The following is an 18,681-nucleotide window of genomic DNA, read 5'->3' on the forward strand; positions in this document are numbered from 1 at the left end:
GCCCAGGATTGAACATTGTTTCGTTCTGCTGTGCATGGGGTCGCTATGAGTCGGTTCCGACTCGATGGCACCTGACAACAACAACAACAACACTGTCACTTATCTAACTAGGGCCAGGTGTCCAGAGCAGTCTCTCAGGACTAGCAGATGGGGAGGAGGACTGTCAAATTGTGGGAGACAGTACAACCAGGGTGTGTTGTTCCTTCAGCTCCACCCAGTTCTGAGATACCACCCTGGTGGAGGTAGTCCCCCATTCTGAGAAAGGTGGCTCACACAGTGCAGCAGAACTGAGGTGGTGGGCTTGAATTTTCAAACCATCCATACTCCCTCTGATCTGACTGAAAGGTGACCAACTAGGGTCCCATCCCACCCCAATCACTAAACCTGGTGCCCTTAGGACCTAGATAGAAAGTCTGTGAACATGAGTCTTCTGGTCACTAGAAGAGAGTATTCTCATGGACTTGTTAACTCATAACTGACATCCTCATTTAGTGGGCATGAATCAGTGTGGGATATCTCTGTGGCCTGACTTCCTGGGTGCTCACCCTGGAACAGTGGGGCGGGTTGGACCTCCTTCCTTTGCTTAGCAGAACACAAACTTGGGGCCTGAGTGAGGTGCCCTCACTGGGGAGGGAGTCCACCCTCCAGCTCCACATGTAAGGGACACATGAGGGAAATGGGAGTCTTACTGGCTGAGGTGCAGTCCCATTTCCTGGAGGGCTTGCTCTTGCTCGTCACATACCTTCTGTAACTCTGACTTCTCATCCTGGAGCTCCCGCAGCTCCTGAAGCGAACAAACCAGATTCCTGATGTGAGATGAAAGTCTTTTTCATCTTGAAGGGTTAGTAACAAGAGCAACACGCAGGTCAGAATGCTTTCCTAGAGTAAAAATCGGCAGCTCCATGGGAGAAAGATGTAGCAGTCTGTTCTTGTAAAAGATTTACAGCTTTGGAAACACTATGGGACAGTTCTACCATTAAAAATAGGCATCCTCAGACCAAGTTAGGCTCTGCTTAGCTCAGGGGAGGGGAACCTTTTTTACTGCCGAAATCTGCAACACAATTTGCTGGCTATACAAAGTCATCAACTTAAAAAGTAGCCTGCTATATTTGGTCCTACATTTAATTAACTCACCCCAAATGTGATGGCTGGAGTCCTGGTGTGGCATTTGGGTTAATGCGTCAGACTGCAACGCCATTTGAACTGCAAGGTCGGTGGTTCAAGCTCACCAGCTGCTCCTTGAAAACCCTATACAGGGTCACTATGGCTCAGAATCGACTTGACGGCACTTAACAACAACAATGTGATGGCTGGAACTTTAATTGCCTTGGCAGGGCCACAGCACATTATTTCATAGGCTTTTTATGGCCTGTGGGCTGGATGGTCTCCACTCCCTGGCCTGAACTGCTACTAAAAAATAGATTTTTAAAAAGAGGTAGCTATCTCAAAATATATATACATACACCTGAATGCAAAATGATAAAAAGCCTGTGCCAGTGAAGTTAGTTTGGAAGCGTTGATTTTGCTCAGCATTGAAGTAACTGTTTTTTGTTTTTTTTTTTGAAAGAGCTGGCCAGAACTTGCTGAGAATAAGTAAGTGAGGCTGGTGAGGGCCAGAGCTAAGATCTCATTCATGGTCTGAGAGGCAAGCCCTTGTCTCTGAAAGCTCCCAGAACCAAGTTCAGTGGAGCTCACAAGGGCCACGGAGCAGCAAGAAGACATAGGCCTGAGTAGTGAGCAGTGACCCTACTAGCACCTTCTCACTTGGAGCCTATTAATATGAGGAGGAGGCACAGCATGCATCCTGGAGCTGACTGGTTATGTGAAACACACCTCTTTTTTTTGGTAGTTGTTAAGAACTGTCAAGTTGGTTCCGACCCATAGTGTCTCTGTATAGGGTTTCCAAGGAGCAGCTGGTGAGCTTGAACCTCTGCCCTTGCAATTCAAACAACTTTGAAGTCTGGTGCACTAACCCACAGCGTCACACCAGAACTCCAAATCTTAGGCCAAAGTACTTTCAAGTGGTACAAAGGGAGCATGTTCCATGGTGTAACACAATTTTCCCAATTTCTCATCTTTCTTGTCACTCAAGGCAGCCTCCCCCTTCTCTAAGTCCTTCCATGACCTCCATCCTAGGCTTGCCCCATGCTACAACAGGGGCTCTGGACACTTTGCAACAGAAGTCAAAAGAGCCTTTCTGTTCTAATTGCACAGTTGCACCAATTACCTGTTCAACACGACAAAATTCCAAGCCTGGAGGCTGCCCCAAGCCACAAAGTACTCTTCCTTCCTTTACTGGTGGTGTTTTGGTTTGGTCACACTGAGGTGGGCAGCAGCCCTGAGAGCTTGGAGCAGAGAGTACATAACACCCTCGAGCGAAGACCCAGAAAGACACGATGCCCCTGGTCTTCTCTCCTGGTACATCTGGCTGCAATAGCTCTGTCAACTGCTGGAACCTTCCTGTTTCTGGAAGACTTCCACCTAGCCATAGCTACCCATCCATTGCCTCTTGCTCTGGAGCCTACAGAATCCAGGTCAAGCCTTCAGGGGTGCTGGTCCTGGTTGAGGTGGGGTTCACATAGGACTTCAACAATTCCAAGAGCCCCAGGTCGTTCTAGCAGAGACTAACACTTCTGGCTCAGTAAGTTTCCCAGGGACAACTCAGGATCGATAGTTTTATGGGAGCCAGGGAACCCAACCCTGGGTCATTTGGCAGACCAGTCTCAGGGGTTAGGGTACAGACCAAGACTTATTCAAAGAGGGCTCAGGACCGTGGTCTTGGACATCAAGGTCAAATGGCATAACATAGTTCACAAACTCAATGTTCTACTTCCTACTTTGGTGAGTAGCAACTGGAGTCTTAAAAGCTCTTGAATGGCCATCTAAGCTGCAACTATTGGTCTTTCCCTGTCTGGAGCAAAGAAAAGTGATGAAAATTGAAGACAGTAGGAAATAATTAGTCCAGTGGACTAATGGGTCACTTGAACATCAGTCGTCACAACTCTAGAGACAAGAAGAACTAGCTTGCACCCAGCTACCACTATCAACTACTCGGAAAGGGATCACATTAGAAGGAGGTACTGGTATAGATTGGGAGAAAAATGTGGAGCCGCCCCCCACTTAAAATAATCATTACAAAACCCATGTTTACTGGTCTGATAGAGACTGGTGAAGCCCCAAGATTATGGCCCTTATTTACCCTTCATGTCTGGAACTGAACTCACCCCAGTGCTTCAATTTTCAGGGGAACAATAACACTAGGGAGGTAAGCACACCTTAGAATAATCAAACCATTTGCAATCAAAAGGGCATCATTCACCCCAGGACAAAATTCAGAAGGGTCAGGAAAGGAGGAATGGAAACATAGGGAAGAAGTCATATAAGTGATGTTACATTGTGGGGTTTGCAATCAGTGACATGAAATAAAATATGTATGAATGAAAAACTAATTTGCTCTGTAAAACTTCACCCAATTCATCATAAAAAGCTAAAAAAGCAAAATATATTTGTGAGTTATTCCTAGTTCCTTTCTTGCCTTTCATTCTCTATACAGTTGTTGCTTCTGCTGTTAAGTGCCATCGAGTCAGTTCTGACCCACAGTGAAGTAGCCAGAGTGATATTAAAAATCAATCATGTCCCTCTAATAGCTTCTTACCTCATTTAGGTAAAATCCAAATTCCTTCTCACAGCTTAGTTGGGTCACAAGATTGGTTCCCTGGCTCCCAGGCCTCAGCTCCCAGGCACACCCCAGTCACAACACGCCTGCCAGCTGGGCTGCCCTTTCTGCGTCTGAGGCTCTGTCCCCAGCTCTGCAGGGCTGTCTCTGCTGAACTGGCCCTCCTCCTTGGTCCCCATTGAGGGGCTCACAGCTTTCTGTTTCTTGTCTTCATAGGACTCACCACTGTCTGCATTTATCTGGTTTGCTTCCTGGCTTACAGTATACTTTTGCCTTCTCTTCTAAACACATAAGCTCCATGTGAGCGGGTACTCGCCTGTCTTCTCTGAACAGTATCTATGGCTGTGGAGCTTCAGACAGGCAAGTGCAGGGAGGGGAGGCCTACAGCTGAGCCTCTCAGCAGGGATTTCTGGAGACTGCTAACAGTTCTTTCCCTCCCAAAGGCAATTCACTTTACCTTCTTTAATCCTTCTACTTGCTGTAGCTCTGTTCGTAGTAGAGAAGACGTGTCTTTCTCATGCTGTAATTCTCGCTGAAGAGCTTGTCTTTGCTCTTTTTCGGATTTCAACTCTTTCTCTAGACTTGAGCTATTTTCCCAAAATACACGTGAGTTAGTCTCAAAGGAAATTTTCATAGGAAAAAAAACAAAAACATAAGCAAAACCCCATAAAATATAATCCAATTCCCTATTCAGGATGCCACTTGAGCATCTAAACTCTTCAGTAAGGTATGAGAATGGTGGCCTCCAGCCAGGGCCAATTCCCTAAGACCGAAGACACGAGAGAGGCAGCTTCACATTGGATATTATGGAAGTGAAGAAAAATGACGTGAACTTTAAAAAACATAGGCCCACAAAAGAAGAATCCTCTACTGGAATGGAAACCTGAGAGGAAACAAAGAGTTCAAAATGTATGTTGCTTTTCTCCAGTGCCTGTTGACAATAGAGGACTCTGGAGAGCAGAAGGGGCTTGGGAGAGACAGTTGGTCCTAAGGAACTCTTCCCTCTTCCCAGCTGAGGAGCTCTGGGAACGTTGCTGCACTCCTTGGAGTCGATTTCTCATTTGTGAAACCAGGAATATAGAGCTCTCTCATCCACAGGCTCTGTTACTTAGCACATATGTTCTCATCACAATTCCAGTCTGAGAAGGGCTAATTAAACTTGGAAGTAGAGTGCTTTCTGCCCCCAATTTTCTCTGGGAATAAGAAAAAGATCAACAGCTGGCCTTCCACCCTTCGGGAGCTCACAGCCCAGGCCTACCACTGTGCATGCAGCTGGGAGAGCTGTTGCTGCAGCGCGCCGACCCGCCCACCCAGCTCCTGCTGCAGCTTGTGGCTCCGCTCCTCAGCCCCCTGCCTGGCCTGCTCCGAGTGCTGCAGCCTGGATGGAACACAAGCAAAGGATTCATTCTCACAACTGAAAGGCAGGATTTTGCATATTCTTGCTGGTTTTAGTTTTTATATTCTTTGAAATAGAAACTGTGTACACAGTTCCATGAGTTCTAGTATGCGTATAGATTTGTGTAATCGCAATCAGGATATATAAAACTGTTTCATCACCTCAAAACACTCCATCATGCTAGCTATCCGTCTGTACTCATAATACCTTCCTCTTATTCTGAACCCGTCAACCTCAGATCTCTTCTCTGACACTATGGTTTTGTCTGTTTGAGAACATTACATAAATGGAATTATTATACATAACTTTTAGAGGCTGGCTTCTTATCCTTAACATGCCTTTGAGATAAATCCAAGCTTTTTGTTTATGATGGGTTCATTCCTCTCTATGGCTGAGCAGTATTTCATTGTCTAGATATACCCTAGTTTGAAGGGCATTTGGGATGCTTTCACTTTGGGGCAATTATGAGTTGAAGTGTTAGGTTATTGGATATTTGTATACAGATTTTTATGTGAACTACGTTTTCACTTCTCTTGGACAAATATCCATGAATGGACTGCTGGGTCATATGATAGGTGTACGTTTGACTTTTTAAGAAAATCTACTTTCTCAAAGTGGATTTTACTTATCATTAGCAATGTATGGGAAGTTGTGTAACATCCTTGCTAACACTAGGTATCATCAGTTAAAAAAGCTTTTTTAAGCCATTCTTATAAATGGCTGATTTTTTTTTTTAAGCCATTTAAGAAATGGAAATGTAGTGGCATCTCACTGTGATTTTGATTTGCAATTATAAATGGCTGATGATGCCAGACATCTTTTCATGTATTTACTTCCCATTCATAAATCCTGTTTGGTGAAGTGTCTATTCAAGACTTTTGTATATTTTATTTATTGTTTATTGTAAATTTTCTCCCACCCTGTAACTTGTCTTTTTATTCTTAGTGTCTTCCTCAGGGCAAAAAAAAAAAAAAAAATTTTTTTTTGATAACATTGAATTTACCAAGTTTTGCTTTATGGATTGTGCTTTTAGCATTGTATTTAAGAACTCTTGGTTTAACCCAGGTCCCAAAGTTTTATAGCTTTAAGTTTTTCATTTAGATTTATGATCCATTTCGAATTAATTAAAAAAAAAAAAAAGTATGAGGTGTAGGTTGAGATTCAGTTTTTACATATAGGTATCTATATGCAACATCATTTACTGAAAGGACGCTTGATTTTCCATCGAACTGTTTTAACAACTAATTCACTTGGCTATATTTCTGTGAGTCTGTTTTTAACTTTAGTGAGATGCACTGCTAGTCTAAATTTAAATGTGCTCATGATATGGGGCTCACTGCACAGCTCTGAACCACTAAGAAGACAAGCTGACGCAGTAATCAGAAGGTTGGTTAACATACATGTGCCTAGGCAAGGCTGGTAAATTTGGCCATTTTGTTGGGCAGGACTATGGACCTGAAGAAGCAATCACCTCCACCTGCCTGTACTTTTGGCTGAGACTGAGTGAAAATTCCCAGGTCTGAAGAATGCCCATCAGCTGGGGACTATCTATCAGACGGCAGTGGTTACCTTTCTTCCATTTGTTTCATGTTAGACATAACTTGATTGGTTTTTCCTTCAAAAGATGTGATGGCTTCATTCTTCTGCTGCAAATTGCTTTCTGCGTTCTGTGAAAGGAAGGAGAGAGAGTTTTATACTCTGTCAGTCCCCCACCCCAACTCTGGATTACAAGTAGTGTTCAACTGCCATTCTTCCTTAGAGTCTTGGAAGATAAATTGGGTCAAGGCTCCCAGCTTGACCAACAGAAAGAAAGGCACAGAAGGAATGGTGTCTTTTTTTCCCCTCTAAGAAGGATAATAAATAACCTGCTTCCCTTTTTGAAAAGGAACTTCAGAGTCAGATTGCCGGGCACATCCACTTGTCCCCACCCTGCACAGCTCTCTGGGTATGGAGGTACTTCTCTGATCAAGAGAGGAAATTTCAGCAAGAGAAAGCAGTTGGTTAAAAGGCTTGAGTGCAAATAAAAATTGGCCTTGGGTTCATAACCATATATGTGTGCTTTAAATCCTAACAGATACTGTGTGCTTATGAGACATCCTTAAAATAAATGGATACAGAAAAGCTGAAGATAGAATAAAATACTAATATATTCCAAAGAAATAATATACATTCTCTGACCTTAACATAATAAAATTAGCTATTTATAATGAAAGACTAGCTAAAAACACTTTATATCTGGAAAATGACTAGCATTATCAACAAAAAAATATTCCTTCTGACTTAATGACGTAAGTCAGGAGAAAATGATGAAATACTTAGAGACAATATTTCAAAGCATTTAAGATGCCACTGAAGGAGCCCTGGTGGCACAATGGTTAAGTGCTCCTCTGGTAACTGCAAGATTGGTGGTTTGAACCTACCAAGTGACTCTGAGGGAGAAACGACATGGTGATCTGCTATGGTAAAGACTATGGGAAACCCTATGGCACAGTTTTACATACTGTGTCCTATCTAGTGGTATGGCGCTGTAGGATAAGCACTAGACTGCTAACTATAAGGTCGGCAGTTTAAACCTATCAGCCATTCTTTGGAAACCCTATGCAGGGTCACTAGGAGTCAGAACTGACTCAGCAGCATTGAACAACAACACAGGGCTCTCTCTAAGTTGTAATCTACTTGAAGACAAACAACAGAAGATCCCACTGAGTGTAAGACAGTGGAACATAGTAAGGTGACGGTAGAACTCAGTGATGTAAGAACTAACAACAGCAGCAACAAGAAACTACAGAGATTATGCAGAAAAAAGGAAAGCTTGTCCTTTGAAAAGATTGTTCAGACAGACACACCTCTGGCAAGGCTAAATAAGGAAAAAAAGACACAAATAAGAAAATGCTGAATATTATAAAGGAACATTATGAACAATAAGGTAGTGTAGTGATTATGAGTCGGGCTGCCAACCGCAAGGTCAGCAGTTCGAAACTACCAGTGGTTCCGTGGGAGAAAGATGAGGCATTCTGCTCCCGTAAAGATTACAGCCTTGTACTCCAAGGTACTTAACAACAATAAGCTAAAACATTTGAAAGCCTAAACAAATAGATAACATTTTTGAAAAACAAAACAAAATTGGCACAAGAAGAAATGGAAAACATGAACAGCCCATTAAGCATTTAATAGCTGAAATGGTAATCAAAGTCTCCTCATCTCAAAATCTCCAGATGCAGATGAGTCCTATAGAATAGCTAAGGTCTCAAAAACTTTTTGAGGATATTTCCTATCTTATACAAGTTATTCTAGAGAAAGAAAGAACAGGAAAGATTATAATGCCAGTCAACTGGTGACACTGTAGTCAAAGGTTAGTAAAAGCATTAAGAAACCCATCTTAATTTATATATAAACATATTTATAAACACACATACACAGGTATTAGTTAAATAAATCAAGAGCATATTGAAAAATAGTTCACCCTGACCAAGTAAGACTGCAAGAATCTGAGGACTGTATACTACGATAAAATACATCAATATAGATCCCAACATAAGTGAAGAGAGAAGTAATGATTGTGACAATAGATGAAAATATAAAAAAGCAATTAATACAACACAACACTCATTTATGATAAACACTGAGCAAACAAGAAATAAAAGGGAACACCCTTAACTTGGTAAAGATTATATACCAAGAATCTAGCCAGCATAGTACACTTAGGAATTTTAGATGTTTTCCCTTTAAGATATGGACCATGAGTTTATTCAATAGTTCTTTTACTGTTAATGTAGTCCTGAAGGCCCTAGCCACTGCTAGGAGAAAGGAAAACTAAATTAACAAGTGCAAAAATTGATAGAAGAGATTCAAACCAAAACTAAATCCACTCACTGCTGTTGAGTCAACCCTACAGGACAGAGTAGACCTGCCCCACAGTGTTTTAAAGCTTGGCTTACCAGAAATGTCTACTACTACAAAACTGCAGTAAGTAAAACATAGAACTCAGAGACAGTTCCATGTTTATATAGGAACTTGATATGCAATAAAGGTAGCACAACATATCAATGGGAAAAGGTTGGATTAGCTATTAAGTGGCTTACTATATGGAAAGAAAAAAAACTGGATCCCTACTAGGTTAAGATCACGTATGTAGTCTCGATGACAAGTGGTGCTGGCAAAACTGGATATCCATTTGCTGAAGAATGGAATAGGACCCATATGTCACACCATTAAAAAAAAAACAAACAAACTCAAGAAAAAGATCATCAATGACAACATAGGGACAAAGTTAGGGGTCCTACTAAGAGACCATAAATACACTATCAAACATAACTGAAAGCACAGAAATAGCAGAAGACAAACCAAATGACTGGGACTGGCTACAAATTAAGACACTTGTGTGCATCAAAAGATTTCACCAAAAGAGATTTGACTCTTAAGGAGGGTGAGCCTTCACAGCTCCTGACCAGAGGATGTATAACTACCACGACCAGTGACCACTAGGGCTTCCCTTTCTGCTATTTTCCAGACAGGAATTTCTACTGTGGCTATTATGCTTCTGTGCTACCATTCTATAGGGGTGTGACAGGTTAATGGAAGAAAGATGACATGGTGTCTACATTACAGTCACAATTAGATCAAATGGAGAGTGCAGGGTAATACCTAGGAATGAGGACTTTGAGGAGGAGGCAGTGACCGGATGGACTTTATGTCAAAGGAGAGGATGCACTGAATATTGGGTCTACTCAGAGGGGCAGACTGCAGTACAGATCATCCCCTCTCTCTTGTATCTGGCTTGTAGCCCAGAAAAGATGGTATTTCTAGGCTCCCTTTGCAGCCAAGTGTGGCCAAATGGATGAAACTCTCATTGATGGAGCTGAACAGAAGTGACACAAGCAATTTCTGTCTCAGTGCCCAAGAGGAACCCTTGGCTCTAGACTTTCGCTTTTCTCCCCTTCCACTGTCATGAGGGATGGTGACAACTAGCATGGCCATGAAAACTGAAAGGGCCACCAGCCTGAGTCCCTGAATGAGAATGGGGAGCAAAACTCCTAGTCTGAAATGCTCCTTTAGGAACTATTAAGTGACCAAAAAAAAACCCCTTCTGTATTTTTAAGTCACTCTAGAGTGGGGGTGGGGAATGTCCGGCCTGCATGCCGTATAAAGCACAAAGGCACTATGTTGTTGCTGTTTCTAAGTGCCACCGAGTCGGTTCAGACTCACAGTGACCCTGTCTAGGATTTTCAAGGAGTGGCTGGTGAGTTTGAACCACTGACCTTGTGGTTCAAACCAACTTTGCATTTCCATCCTTTATCCCACAGTGCTACATGAGTTAAGGTCTGCAAAATCATTTGGTCTGGCTCTGCCAAGGTAACCACAGTTCCAGCCATTGTATTAGGGGTGAAGTTATTGAAATGTTTGACCAAATATAGCTGGCTAATTGTTAAGCTGATAATTTTTTATGGCCCATGAATGATGCTATAAATATCCAAATGGCCTAGAGTTGTCTGGGAGTGTGGTAGCTCCAGGGGATAAGCATGGGATTTCAGACCACGAGGTAAGTGGTTTGAGCCCACTAGCTGCTTCATAGGAGAAAGATAAGACTTTCTGCTTCCACAAAGATTTAAGGCCTAAGAAACCCATACAGGATGCCTATGAGTAAGAACTGACTTGATTGCACTGATCAACAACAATAACAATCTGCTAAATTGTTACAACCAGTACTTGTTATTAGTACTGGCTGCACTCACATTATCTTTGACATAATATTTTGGGAAGTGACAGTGCAACCATATCTATGGAAGATGAAGTGTAATTTTCAGGCAATAAAACAGGAAACAGCTTGAGAAAGAAGAAAAGCTTTGCGAAAGATACAGAATGGTACAACAGCTTCTGGGCAAGAAACCTTTATTTAGACGTCCTTCAAGCTCTGGCATGATTGATTCTTTCTGGGCTAAATGCCTGTGACTACTCTCAGATAACACAGAGAGGAAAGCCACTAGGAGGGTGGGCCGGAAGACTTGGCAAAATGAACTAATGACAAAGTTTGAAAAGACTAAATTAGATCTTCAATCAACTTCTGTATTTCTTATGGTAAACACTTAATCACTGAAGTAGCAAGAAAAAGATAACAGGGAGACAGAAAAGGAATAGCAGAAAAAGTCAGAGTTTAGATTCAGAAGACACAGTTCAACTTCCAGTTTCACTGCCCATTAGCTGTGCAACCACAGGCATGTTACTCAATTTTGAGTTTTTACACATCCCCCACCCCCACCCCATTTCATAAACCTTTTTCAGGGATTGTTGTTAGGATCAAACATAACAAATGTAACACGTCATAGGGCCTCCAACCAGGTCTGACCGATAAAAAGGACTCAATGAAGTTTATATTCTCTCCTTCTGCAGCAAGAAGGATGCCTGGGAAAAGCAGCAGGTGTGAGATGGGCACACAGCTGACTCTCACCTGAACCTTATGAAACATCTGTAAGTTAATTGCTTTGACTTCTTCCAGCTGCTGGCGAAGAGCGACTAGAGTGTCCTGTTTCTCATGGGTGTCCTTTTCCAGTAACTTCATGGCAATTTCCATCTCAGTTTTCATTCCAATTTGTAATTCCAATTCTTTTTCTAGTTCCTTAAAAGAATACGTACAGGAAAATGTTATTAAAGTCAGTCACAGACATGTATTTAACTGAGCTTGTATCTTGGACAATGCTTAAAATATAAACTGAAATCGGAATAGGTTCAGGAGACTTAGAAAAGTCTACTGACCAAATAACTAGATTAAGTCCCTCCCACCCTCTTTTTAATTTTATAATTAAAACTGCATCAAGCCAACAGAAAGCTGATAAACTGCAACACGAAACTAGAGTGCTAGCAAACATATTTTTCAAACCCCCAAATCAGAATGCATGGTCTGAAAGACTGTCTGTCTTGCATTGGACAGTAGGAAGCAATTTGGATGTTGCAATGTTAGAATTTCTGGAATGGGTTGCTAGTTTATGGAGACAAAGGTACAACCATTTTGAAATACTCAGTCCTGGGTAATTCAGGACACATGTTTCCCACATCCATAGAAAGAGTGACTATCAGCTTTTTTTTTTTCCTTTCTTAAAGTGAACAACTTTGGACTTTCTGTGAGCAACAGCAGGTCTAAGGCATACTATGTGGAAAGTGCTTACAGAATTAATTTTAAGGGCTACTGAAGAAAACTTTCTAAAGACAAGCTGTCTCACTCACTCACCAATCGGACTCTTTTTTCTTCTTTTAACTGCTTCCACACATCACTATACATCTCATCCAGACCTTGCCGAGTCTGCTTATAAGTCTCCAGCTCAACTTTTGTATCCTGTTTTGTTATCTATATCAAGCAAGAACAGTGAAAAAAATGACTTGCTTATGGAAATCAAACTAATTAATCATAGGTGTTAAAAAGACAATTTAAAAAAGTTAGGATAATTTCTATTTTTAAGCATGATGGAGAAAGATTATAAATGTAAAGATATTAGAACTTGAAGATAAAAGGATGAGAGCAAAACAAATTTTTTAAAAATTAGGTTTATAATGTATACATATGCACATTTTTATTGTGTGTATATGTATATATATATGTAGCATAGTGGTTACAAATCGGGCTGCGAACCTTAGGGTCAACAGTTCGAAACTACCAGCTGCTCCATGGGAGAAAGATGAGGCTTTCTGCTCTTGTAAAGATTTACAGCCTCGGAAACCCTGTACAGGGTCACTATGGGTCGGAACCGACTTTTGACCGCACATCACCACTATATATATATATACATATATATATAAAATATCTGCCATTTTAACCAGTTTTATGTGTACAATTCAGTGACATTTGCCATGCTGTGGCGCTATTACTGCTATTCATTTCAGCTTTTAGAGAAACTCTGCCTCTTAGGCAGTAACTCCCTTTCTTCTTCCCAACCGCTCCTGCTAACCACTGATCAACTCTGATCTCTATGTATTTGCTTATTGTAGGTATTTCACATAGGAGGGATCATAGGAGATTTTGTCACTGACTTACTGAATGGATTTTCAAAGATCATCCAGGAAATCCTGTCTCTTTATGATTGAGTAATACTCCTATTATTTGTTATTAAGTATCATTGGGTCACTTCCTACTCGTAGCGGCACTGTACAGGGTTTCTGAGGCTTCTTATAAATCTTTGACGGAGCAGAAAGCCTCATTTTCCTCCTGCAGAGCAGCTGGTGGGCTGGAACCGCAGTCCTTGTGGTTCACAGTCCAGTGACTATCACATGGAGCCACTGTGCTCCCACTGTATGGATAGGCAATTTTTATTTACCCAATCAATCAAAAGTAATTTATACTTAATTTACTTTAAAACAGAACAGAAGTGCTTCTCAGGAAAAACCCTTATTAATCATCCAGTTGGTTTGAGCAAGGAGCTCTGGTAGCTTAGTGGTTACGAATCGGGCTGCAAACTGCAAGGACAGCAGTTCGAAACTACCAGCTGCTCCGTGGGAGAAAGATGAAGCTTTCTGCTCTCGTAAAGATTTAAAGCCTCGGAAATCCTGTTCAGGGTTGCTATGGGTTGGAACCGACTCGACGGAACTTAACAACAACATTTATTTGAGCATGTTTTTAGTACTGGGTTGATTTAGAGATGAATTAGATAAGGCCTCTAATTTTGGTCATCAGGTTACTATGAAAAACAATAAACTGATTGTTATAATGAAGGAAGGTACAAAAAGCTATGGGAAATGGAGGAGGGCCTCATCCACACATGAGCCGTAAAGAGCATCATAGAAGAGAGAGTACATGTAGTTGAACTGAAGAACCAACAGGAGCCATGTACCCAAAGGGGACCAGAATAAGGAAGAGCACAGCAGCAGGAAGCAGTTGAGGGCACCAAACAAGGTACTTATGCACATGTGAGGCCTGGCTCCTTAGTAAAGTATGAAACTGATGGGAATGTTTGAGTGACAAACAGCTGCCCAGTTCTCAGGTCGATTTCTCACCTCCACACTCTTTTCACTTCTTTCACGTATTAATTCATTTTGTTCTCTCAATTGGTGCTGTTCTTCTTGAAGTGAACAAATCCGGCCCGCTGCAGCTGAAAGCTGATTAAGAAAGAATTCTATGTTTAACATCAAAATTGATTTGATTGCTCCAATAAAAATTCATACTTGGCATCTTCAGTTTTTAATGTACTTTCAAATGCTTGATATTTTATTAATGTAATTTCTTATTTTAAATAGCTAGTAAATTTGCATGGTTCAAACTCTGAAAGACACCAAAATGTATCAGTTGAATTCTCTTTCCTACCCCTGACTTTAAACCCCACTCTGCCCTCAAATTTTCTCTTTTATAAAAATAAGGTAGCATACTACTTAATGTGGGTAAAAACTTAGAAACAATACTAGAGAAATGGTTAAACAAATTACAGTGGATGCACAAAGCAAAACTATATAGTTACCAAAATGTTTACAAAAACTTTTAATAACTTGAAAAAATACTTATGTTATGTTATGAGGGGCTTCATAAAGCTCATGAAAAAATGGAATTAAAAGATAAAAATAAGAAAATATACACTGTATTTCTCAACATAAGCTCTGTCAAGGTCAAGACACTTATAAACAATGATATCAGTCATTTAGTTAATCTTTAAAGAACTGAGGGTCCTGGGAATTTAGCCATGTCAATGCAATTTTTTTCTATACTAACTGAAGAAAAATGGATATCCTTTAATGATTAGGAAGCAAAAAGAAGTCAGAGGAAGCCAAACAGGACCGCAGGGTCGATGCCTAATGATTTCCCATGGAAACTTTTACAAAACTGCCCTTGTTTGATAAGAGTAATGAGTACTCTGTGGGGAAGCTTTCTTGGTGTTTTTCTAGTAAAACTTTCACAAACTTTCTGTAAACACTCTCATAATAAGCTTTGGCCCAATAGAAAGTCAACAAGCAAAATGCCTCATTGTTGTTAGGTGTCATTGAGTTGGTTCTGACTCATAGTGACCCCACGACCAACAGAATGAAACACTGCCAGATCCCGTGCCATCCTCACAATTGTTGTTACACTTGAGCCCATCGCTGCTGCCATGGTGTCAATCCCAAAAAACTGTTGCCTCGACCTTTGCTTTAAAAAAAAAAAAAAAAAATTTTTTAAAAAGTTTTTATTGTGAATTATGTCATAGTTTACATGACAGAACACCAGTTTTACATTCATCTCATCATATTACATTTCATTGCAATGATTACAATCCCCTCTATGCATAATCACACAACCAAAGGGTATACACTGCAAGCCTGCCGCCTGACCCCCCACCCCTGGTCCCCAGCACACATCCCTTCTCCCTCCCTGAGTCCAGAGTCTCCAGTTGCTCCATCTCTCCACATCTCTGCCTCAATTTCTGGTGTCACTGTTTCTCTGGGTAGGGTTCCGGCACGCACTCCGCTCTTCTCCCTTGATCCCAGGGACCTCCGCTCCTGGACTGCAAAATCAACCACTCCCCTCCTTTTGTTACAAAATATCTACATTTACATTTCTCACCCTCACAGTCAGTTCTGATAGCAATTTTCACTCTTGTACCACGAGACTCTCATCACCATCTCCTTTCATCAGCCCCGTCCCAACAGATTGGAAAACCACTCAGTGGAGATTCTACCTTCCCCCACCCCCTCTGGAACTAGGCTCCCTCTTGAAAGTTAGTAAGTCAGTCACTTCTTGCCTTTGTAGCCTCCCCCTAGCCCCATTTTGGGTAGCCAGTGTCTAAGTTGTCCATCCCTGTCAACCCTGTGTACCAAGGGGGTGGGAATGATCCTTGCTGTAAAGATGTAGTCCCTGTTTTTTTCCTTTTCTTTTTAATGTTTTATTGTGAATTATGTGATAGTTCACATGGGAGAACATTAGTTTTACATTCATCCTATTGTACATCGTTTCATGGCCATGGTTACAATTCCCTCTATGCATGTGTTCCCTCTTTTGAGCTACTACATCCATAGTATAGGTCAAGTTCATCAAATTGTAGCAGATTATTCTTTTTTTCCTCTTCTTTCTTCTTCTAGTTGAGTTCTGATCATCCAACCACTGAAGCCAGGTCAAGTGGGTATTATCTGCAATTGTGGGTGTTCTTGTGTATCTCCCCTCACTTCATATCAGGTGCCCGTTTCACTCTCTGCTCTAGTCCTTTGTGGCCATGTCACTGCCTCTGGGCCCAGGAGTCCCCGGGTCTTGCCATACTGCTGGCCAACGAGGTCTCAACCTGGGTTCACAGGAATCTATTGAACATGGTTGGACTTAGCTCACAACTTCATTGCTGTTTTTCCCCCCACTTCCCTTTATTGGTGACCAACGTGGTTATTTACTTTTGCTTTTGACTGGCCCACTTTTGCTTTGCTTGGACCATTTCCATCCCTTGGTAGTCATCACTTTGTACATTATTTTCAAGATCATACATCATGTTACAATTCTTTGAAGAAAGTTTTTAGGATCTTGATCCCACTTGTTTAAACTTTCCATTGAAATTCTGCTTTTGTCTGCTTCTTATCTGGAACCAACAGTTTTGGCAGATATTGGGCAGAAAGTCTGCCCAACTTTAGTTTTCAGTCAGACAGAATTGTGTTAGCAGAACCAATTGAGATATCTATGGTGTTGGCTAATTTTTCCTGATACTAACTGATCCTTTTCAATTAGAGCATGAACAAGATTGTTTCCTTGCAAATTGATGTGGATGGTTTGTTGCTGAAGGCTTCATCTTCAACATTGTCTTGTTGAAAAGTGCCCTGGAGTTGGTTCCAACTCATAGCAACCCAGTACAGGGTTTCCAAGGAGCAGTTACTGGGTTTGAACTGTTGACCTTGCAGCTCAAACTACCTTTGCGGTCTAGTGCATTATCCTGCAGTGCCACACCAGGCCCAGTCCCCTGTTAAAATGAGTTATCCATTTGTAAACTGATTTCTTTGGGAGCACTGTCACCATAAACTTTCATTCTTCTACCCAAACTTCACCATAAATTCGATGTTTGCTCTTGCTTCAACTTTAACAAAATTCATGTTGTTCTGATAGGGGCTCTTTTCAAACTGATGTCTTACTCTATTCTTAGTGTCTCAAACTAGATCCTGTTCAGACATGTTGCAAGTTAGTACAAGTTTATTATGGTGCAAAAAACTTTTGAAATCCATGGAAATTTTTTCCGCAACAACAATAACAACAAATCAACTATGCTAAAAATACTGAAGAAAAGTTGGGACAGACAATATATAATAAATCGTAAAAGTAGTTTTAATTTAGCAAAGGGAATGTGAACATTTTTTCTGATTCTTATATCTTTTCAGTTTTCTTAAGCCAATGAGCAACACTACCTTTCATCTCTATGGTGGTGGTGGTGGTTACATGTTGTGAAGTCAGTTCCGACTCACAGCGACCCTGTACAGGGTTTCTGGGGCTGTAAATCTTTACGGGAGCAGAAAGCCTCATCATTCTCCCATGGAACAGCTGGTAGTTTCGAACTGCTGACCTTACGGTTTGCAGTCTGAATCGTAACCACTATGCTATAAAACAGCTTTGGGGAGGAATGAAAAACAAAACACTAAGGTTGTGCCCTAGAGGATGTCTTGTCTTCTCTTGAGTGAGTTCTGTAGCTTAGGGAATAGTACACAGAAGAGGATCTGTCTGAGGAAAGAATGTCCTGAGAGGCAGGAGAGGTGACCAAATACACCAACTAGCCCCCTCTCGATTCCAGCCTCAAAACAGTGTGATAGAAAGGAAAAAAGCAAAATTATTTGTTCTTGGTAATTCCTGGATGTGTTCTTGGCATCATTCTCTGATGGAGAAACCTTGAAGCATTGAATTCCTCACTTCCTTTTTGTCAACAGTGTCTACAAACACCCCAGAAGTACTTTTCACTCAGACTGAGAATCCAGGACTGGATTTCAAAACATCTGTGCTCCAACAGGAAACAACAAGGCTTTAAAAGGAGCAGACGAAAACCGTAAGCCAATTGCCATTCCACTGTTTGAAGATGAAGATACGTATGGTGGGGGAGGGGGGCTTCAAAAGTTTGTGGAAAAATGATAAGAAAAGATAATGGAATTTTCCCATAAACATTTTGAAGCCCAAATATACTTTTCTTTAAAGCACATTTTCCATGATCATTTGCATCTAAAGAAAAATAACCTAGTTGTTCAATTTAAAAAACTAAGTTATGCTTAATTGCTGTATGTTGTACTCTGCACACACCTTCATTCAAAGCATGCCCCCCTCATTTGGGAGCACATAGAGATCTGCTTGTTCTAAAATTAACCAATATTTCTTAAGTGCCTCCACAGGCCAAGAGGTGTATTGTTGTTGTTGTTGTCAGGTGCCATCGAGTCGGAACCGACTCATAGTGACCCCATGCACAGCAGAATGAAACAATGTACGATCCTGGGCCAACCTCACTACCGCTGCCACACTTGAGTCCATCAAGGATGCCACCTGGCCAATCCTTCTCATTAGAGGTCTTCCTCTTTTTCTCTGACCCTCCACCTTACCCAGCATGACATCCTTTTCCAATGATTGTTTCCTCCAGACAATATGTCCAAAGTATGAGAGACGAAGCTTAGCCATCCTGGCCTGCAAGGAGCACTCTGGCTGCATTTCTTCCAA

At 41.3% G+C, this 18,681-nt stretch overlaps 1 protein-coding gene across 1 annotated transcript in view; it reads right to left on the reverse strand.

Moving 5' to 3' along the window:
- RUFY1 (RUN and FYVE domain containing 1) overlaps nucleotides 1-18,681 on the reverse strand; it is a 107,251-nt gene that overhangs the window by 13,355 nt on the left and 75,215 nt on the right. Inside the window, exons 9-15 of the mRNA XM_006874453.1 lie at nucleotides 14,052-14,153; nucleotides 12,295-12,411; nucleotides 11,518-11,685; nucleotides 6,642-6,739; nucleotides 4,935-5,054; nucleotides 4,134-4,263; nucleotides 690-784 (exon numbers count right to left, since the gene is read on the reverse strand). Of these exons, the coding sequence (XP_006874515.1) occupies nucleotides 690-784; nucleotides 4,134-4,263; nucleotides 4,935-5,054; nucleotides 6,642-6,739; nucleotides 11,518-11,685; nucleotides 12,295-12,411; nucleotides 14,052-14,153 (830 nt within the window). The remainder of the gene's footprint in view (nucleotides 1-689; nucleotides 785-4,133; nucleotides 4,264-4,934; nucleotides 5,055-6,641; nucleotides 6,740-11,517; nucleotides 11,686-12,294; nucleotides 12,412-14,051; nucleotides 14,154-18,681) is intronic.

This window comes from Chrysochloris asiatica, unplaced genomic scaffold (assembly GCF_000296735.1).
Source record: "Chrysochloris asiatica unplaced genomic scaffold, ChrAsi1.0 scaffold00279, whole genome shotgun sequence".
Classification (NCBI taxonomy): Eukaryota; Metazoa; Chordata; class Mammalia; order Afrosoricida; family Chrysochloridae; genus Chrysochloris; species Chrysochloris asiatica.